This window comes from Trachypithecus francoisi, unplaced genomic scaffold (genome assembly GCF_009764315.1).
Source record: "Trachypithecus francoisi isolate TF-2019V2 unplaced genomic scaffold, Tfra_2.0 Lachesis_group3, whole genome shotgun sequence".
In the NCBI taxonomy this organism is placed as follows: domain Eukaryota; kingdom Metazoa; phylum Chordata; class Mammalia; order Primates; family Cercopithecidae; genus Trachypithecus; species Trachypithecus francoisi.
The window spans coordinates 150,242,684-150,249,517 of NW_022681468.1; the positions used below are offsets into that span (position 1 = coordinate 150,242,684).

Genomic DNA, 6,834 nt, shown 5'->3' on the forward strand with positions numbered 1-6,834 from the left:
AAAATATATACAGAAATCAGCCACTTCTCATCATCTCCACTGTTTTCCACCTGGCTCAACTCGCTTTTGGGCTGAATTATTTCAGGCTGAATTATTTCAACAACCTCTTAACTGGTGTCCCTTGCTTCCATCCTTTGCTGCCTTTAGTGTATTCAACACTACGGCCAAAGTGACCCCACTTAAACACAAGTCAGATTATGTCCTTCCTTTGCTCAAAACCTTCCAGTGACTTTTGATTACAACTAGAGTAAAAGCTAAGTGCTTACAGTGTCTGCATCTTCACCATTTTTATGTAATATCCTTTTACTCTTCTAGTTAATTCTGCTCCAGTGACAATGGCCTTGGACATGCCAGGTGCAACTTCCTTCCCCAGCTCTCACCCTCAGCCTTTGTACTTCCCTCAGATATAGAATCGCTAGCTTTTGAGATTCCTTCAAATCTTGACCAGAACGACATCTCAGTGAGGCTCCAGTGTTCAAGCTAAAATTGCACCAGTCTCCACCCCCAATATTCCCTACCCACACTTGCTTTATTTTTTTTAATACTGACCACCATCTCCACCTAACAGTTTCTTTATTGTCTGACTCCCCCACCTTCATCCAACCCAGAATTTAAGCTTCATGAGGGTTGAGATTTGGGTGTCTGTATATTTGCTGCATTCAGAGCTTAGCCAAAAAAATACTCGTTACATGAATGAAAGAGCCCATGACATAGCACTTACCTAGGTATTGTGGGCACCATGGTGAAAACACATACAGATTTCCAACCTAGAATTGCAATATAGTTTTTTCCTTTAATACAAGGAAAAGCCGCAAACATGCAGAGAAAGGCTTTTTAGATCTCTATGCTATTGGCATCATTTAGACCTCTATGATATCAGCTAAAGGCTTTTTAGATCTCTGTGCTATTGGCATAGCACCTGCCTTTTGTTGACGGCTTATTTGGAAGCAGTTACTTAACAAATACTTCGAATTCCCCCAGAACCACGTAAGGCAGCATGAACATCAGCATTTTCCATACATACGATTTGCCCAAGGTCAAACAAGTAGCGGGTGCCTGAGCTGAGTTACAAACAAGACCATATTACAACTTCCAAAGTCTTTGTTCCGCTGGGGTCCCGCAGCCTTCTTCGCTTTGAAGCTGGATGCGGCAGGATGCGCACGTGCCCTCAGTCCACTGCCTTTCCCCTCCACCTCGGGCATTCGACTCCAAAAGGAAGGAGGCTCCGGCGGGGCCTGTTCTGACAGTGCGGATCTCCCCCTCGACTACTCCGAGCGGAACCTTCTATTACCTACCAGGCACCTTCGGGTCCTCTCAGGCCCAGCCCCCAGCAGCTCTTCTCCCGTATCTACCTCAGAGCACCCCCTTCCTTCTTCACCGCCGCCATCCTGCATTCCTGGCTCAGGTCCTCGTCCTGCTGTAGGTCTTTCCTCCGGGCCGCAGGCCGCCTGGGCTTTCTTCCGCAGCCTGCCCTCGGAGCTACAGAAGCAACCAAGGCACGCACTCGACTCCCTTACAAACCAGCCACCTCAAGCCCGCACCCCTAGCCGCCAAGTTTCAAATTTAACGGTCCCGGACGGTCGACGTGGCCACGCCCCTTCGCTCCTCCGTGCGCTAGCCTCTCTCCCAAGGCACTCTGGGGCTTGTAGTTTATACCGGTTTAGTCCTCGAAGTCGCGGTGCATAATGGGAATTGTAGTTTCCCAGAGTCAATGGCCGCGAAAGTGCAGCAGGCTTAGGCGAAACAAATTCTCCGCAGGTGCTGTCTTGAGTCATGGCTGGAAGGCGAGTCTCTGAGCCGAGCGAGGAACACTTACAGCACCAGAATTTCTTTGCTGTTTTGAGTGCTGGGAGATATCGCTGAGTGCTTGCACTTGGCCTGACTCTTCTAGAGTGACTACCCCTGCTGTCTGCCCCAAATATCACCTGTGCAGGGTTCTTAGGCCGCAGACCTAGCTGTTTCCTGCCCCACCCTTGAGTTCAAAAAAGCTGAATTCTAGTTCTGTAAAATCATACCAAATCTGCAACTTTAGGCAAGCTATATCATCTCTCTGACCGTCAGCTTTCCTCATCTAGAAAGTGATGATATTGTCTTGCTTTCTCTTCTGCTCAGTCCACAAGCAGTAAACACAGCCATGCTATGGTTCCCAAGGTTTCACTTCTTTTCCCCTTCAGGACACTAGCCTTGACTCACATTAAACTGTTCGTCGCAATTTCAATTTTCTGAGGAAGAAACTGTGATAGATCAGACTTGACCAGGCGAGTAGGGTCTTTTTGTTTGGTTGCTTTTGTTTTAGAGACAGGGTCTTCTTCTTGCTCTGTCGCCGAGGCTGGAGTGCAGTAGCCTGATCATGGCTCACTCCAGCCTCCAACTCCTGGGGTCAAGTGATCCTCCCGCCTGAGTCTCCCCAGTAGCTGCGATTACAGGCACTAGCCACCTTGGGGCAGAAACAGGGTCGTTTAAGAAAGCACAGGTGCCGGGCGCGGTGGCTCAAGCCTGTAATTCCAGCACTTTGGGAGGCCGAGACGGGCGGATCACGAGGTCAGGAGATCGAGACCATCCTGGCTAACATGGTGAAACCCCCGTCTCTACTAAAAAATACAAAAAAACTAGTTGGGCGAGGTGGTGGGCGCCTGTAGTCCCAGCTACTCGGGAGGCTGAGGCAGGAGAATGGCGTAAACCCGGGAGGCGGAGCTTGCAGTGAGCTGAGATCCGGCCACTGCACTCCAGCCCGGGCGACAGAGCGAGACCCCGTCTCAAAAAAAAAAAAAGAAAGCACAGGCACAGGGGATTCTCCTTTATGACTGTGGGGATGGTCGGAGAGGCGGCAGCGGCAGTTCCCAGAGGCAGGTGCCGAGGACACTGTCCACTACTCCCTATTTCTTAGTTCCCAGCTTTCTGTCTTTGTTCACGTTATGTAAGTCATTATTTCCTCTGAATCATCAGGACTCTTGATTCCAAAGAAATAGAAATCCAACTTAAACCGGCCTACTTGGAAAAGGGAATTTACTGTCTTTTATATATAAAAGACTTCAGATAAAGCTTAATCCAGGAGTCATGTGGACTGGGCCTCTCTCCATCTCGCCTCTACTCTTGTTGTTGGTTTATTGTCATTCTCCATTGGGCAACAGATTCAGGACTTTACCCTTACAGGTTCAAATTCAGACTTAGGAGTCACTCTGCTTAACCCCTTCCTCCCAAACAGTCACTGGGGATAGTAGATTCAGGGCTTTGATTGTTCAAAACCAAGTCATGTGTTTCACCTTGGGACTGAGAGAGGGGGAGGGGTGATTCCTCATAGGAAATTTTGGTTACTCTTTACATCCTAGTCCTCCGCATCCAGGAAGCTTTCCTGGATCATGTGAGATATGGTGCATGGGATTCTCTCACTGGCTCATGTTCTCTCTTACCTTATGCCAGTACTGGCCTAGCACTTCATTTCCTTTCAGCAGGGTGTCCTGTTCATATCTATGGCTTCTCAATTTCGACTATTTCCTACAAACGATCTTGGAAATGTAGCATTTGGTCTTTTGATCTCAGTCTTTCCTATAATCTAGTTGGATTTCCCATAAACTGTGGTACAATGTAGAACTCATTCAGGCTAAACCCCTTGCTTGTTTCACTACGGAGAAAGAAGGAGGTAGGTAAAACAAAACACAACACAACAAAACTCCAAAATGTATGACAGGAGGTGCTCTGTGGTTTAATTTGGAAAATGAGTTCTTAGGCTGGACTGTAGCTTGGCAGCCAACATAGGGCCTGGGTGGGGATAGGCTTTAACTGCACCCGCCAATTCTAAGAAAGTCAGGATTAAGCTCGTACACGTTTATGGTCTAATGAGGATGAGACAAAGGCTCACCCCAATGTGCTGAACCAGGATGGGACACAGAAGATGAGAACAGTGAACTTGCCCTCTAGAAACTTCAGGCCAAGGCCGGGCGCCGTGGCTCAAGCCTGTAATCCCAGCACTTTGGGAGGCCGAGACGGGCGGATCACAAGGCCAGGAGATCGAGACCATCCTGGCTAACATGGTGAAACCCAGTCTCTACTAAAAAATACAAAAAACTAGCCGGGCAAGGTGGCGGGCGCCTGTAGTCCCAGCTACTCAGGAGGCTAAGGCAGGAGAATGGCGTGAACCCAGGAGGCAGAGCTTGTAGTGAGCTGAGATCCGGCCACTGCACTCCAGCCTGGGCGACAGAGCGAGACTCCGTCTCAAAAAAAAAAAAAAAAAAAAAGAAACTTCAGGCCAGTAGGAGAGACAAAAACAGGCAATTTCAGCTGGAGATAAATAAACTCAGGAGGCCATGGAAGCATATGAGAGAGGCTTCCAACCTAGTCCTGGGGAGAGGTCAGGGGAAATGTCCTGGAGAAGATGGTCAGCCTGAAGGGCAAGGAGGCCTTGGCACAAACTATTGAGCACAACAACACAAGTTGTGTAGCAGCCAAAGCTCATAGCATGTGCTCACCTATCTATTCACCGCTCTCCCATGAGTTTTCCAACCCCGGCCTCGCCTCTTTAGACCTCCATGCTGGGCCATCAAAACTTACCTGTCCTGTGTCCCGTTCTTTCAAGTGAAACATGTTTTCACGTTGAAAACATCGGAACTAAATCACACTCAGGTGTTAAAAATAGTTAATGCTGAGATGCAGTATTTTTCACATCATGTTCTAAGATGCTAATATATGTTACAGGGGATTAAGAGCTTGGTGTTCAATTAAGTCTCTAAAGTGCTGGGTTAAATGAGAAGCTTCGTGGAGCCCTTAATATGCCAAAGTGCACCTGAATCTCCAAGGATGGGGGTGTGTTTGTTTCCTAATGATACTGTAATGAATTACCACAAACTTAATAGCTTAAAACAATACACATTTATTATTATCTTACAGTTTGATAGGTCAGAAATTTGACATGGGTCTCACTGTGCTATAAAACATTGGCAGGGCCGGGTATCTATCAGAAGGCTCTTTGGGAGAATTTGTTTCGTTTTTTCCAGTTTCTAGAGGCATATACTGGCACTCCTTAACTCACGGTTGCCTTCCTCCATCTTCAAGGCTGGAAATAGAGCATCTCTCTCACCTGGTTTCCGTTGCCACATCTCTTTCTCTGAGCACAGTCAGGAACGTTTCTCTGCTCGTGTGATGAAATTGGGCTCACCTGGATGATACAAGCTAAACTTTCCATCTTAAGGTCTTGAACCTTAATCACATCTGCCGGATCCCTTTTGCCATGTAAAGTAACATCTTCACAGGTTCTGTGCATTAGGACACAGACATCTTTGAGGGCCGTTATTCCGCCTACCACAGGGGGTATTAAAATATGTTTGCATCTCTAAACTTACTTGACCATAAAGAAACCTTTCCACACTCCTTCTTTCAGAACAGATTTTTGGGAATTGCTACTTAATATATTATTTTAATATATTGAAATATATATTATATTATATATTATATTAATATATAATATATTATATTAATATATTATATACAAAATATTATATAATATATTATATATTATATAAAATATATATTATATTATATATATTATATATATTATATTAATATATTATATACAAAATATTATATAATATATTATATATATTATATATATTATATTAATATATAATATATTATATACAAAATATTATATATATATATAAAATATATATTGCTCCTGTATTTTAACAGGAGGCTCCAGGAGAAGAAAATTTATGAAGGAATAAATCTTTTTATTTTTTCTTTTTTTTCTTTTCAAGACAAGGTCTCACTCTGCCACTTGGGCTGGAGTACAGTGCTGCAATCTCGGCTCTGCAACCTCTACCTTCCAGGCTCAAGAGATCCTCCCACCTCAGCCTCCTGAGTGGCTGGGACTACAGGTGTGTGCCACCATGCCCAGCTAATTTTTGTATTTTTTGTAGAGATGGGGTTTCACTATGTTGCACAGGCTCGTCTTGAACTTCTGGGCTCAAATGATCTGCCTGCCTCGGCCTCCCAAAGTGCTGGGACTACAGGAGTAAGTTATCACGCCCGGCCAGGAATAAATCTTAATGGTGGAATTTCAGGCACAGTGGCAACTAGTAGCATTATGGGACTGTTCTAGGAAGCTCCTCAATTTTATGTATTTACTTTACATCAAAGCCAACTCTACCTTCATCAGTGGTTTTTAGATGGATTTAGTTGTCCAAAAGTCTATGATCTGTTGCCTGGGCTTATGGATATGTGTGTGTTCTTAATTGTGTGAAGCCTGATTTCCCCAACTTTGCCTTGCCTTCATAGATAATACAAAATTCAGCTTTAGCAGGCCAAACACTCCAAAGGATGAAAATCTCTGGGTCTCCAGGGAACCCTTGGGCTGACTGCTTGTTTACTGCATAACCACAGAAGGAAGGAGGGACTATCTGGGGTGGGAGGAAGGTCAAGGGGGACAGAATTGAAGGAGAGGGGTGGTGTTCAGGGCCAGAAATATGCCACACCTGGGAAAGCAACATCACCATGCTGTTCTTTTACCTTAGCGGTTAACAGATCTGCCAATCAGAACAGCAACTGCATCTTCAATTTACCCATGATTAGGTGTCTTGAGGTGAAAGAACCAATGAGCAGGGGGCACAATAAGCCAAACCAATTTGTGTTGCCGGGAGGAAGGGAGATGAAAGGTGAAAAGATGCCTTGGCCCAAGGCTGGAGGCTGCTGACTGCTGCCCAGTTGCATCTCACAGTAGCTGTTGCTAACAGGGTTCTAGGGAACTCTCCGAGGAGCTGAGTTTCTCTCTTCATTTCCATGAAAACTCCTTTCTGGACTATGCTTCTGCTTTTAGGCAGAAGTATCGGACTTTTCATGCTC

The 6,834-nt window shown here is 45.5% G+C and overlaps 1 protein-coding gene across 2 annotated transcripts in view; it reads right to left on the bottom strand.

Moving 5' to 3' along the window:
* Window positions 1–1,897, bottom strand: part of BUB1B (BUB1 mitotic checkpoint serine/threonine kinase B) — a 59,627-nt gene extending 57,730 nt beyond the window's left edge. The window contains exon 1 of one of the 2 annotated variants that reach the window (XM_033190593.1): window positions 1,353–1,897. In XM_033190593.1, coding sequence (XP_033046484.1) covers window positions 1,353–1,387 — 35 coding nt within the window. In that variant the 5' untranslated portion in view covers window positions 1,388–1,897. Of the gene's footprint in view, window positions 1–721; window positions 935–1,352 lie in introns of those variants that run through there. The other variant, XM_033190592.1, reaches the window with a different exon arrangement.
* Window positions 1,898–6,834: the final 4,937 nt, after the last annotated feature.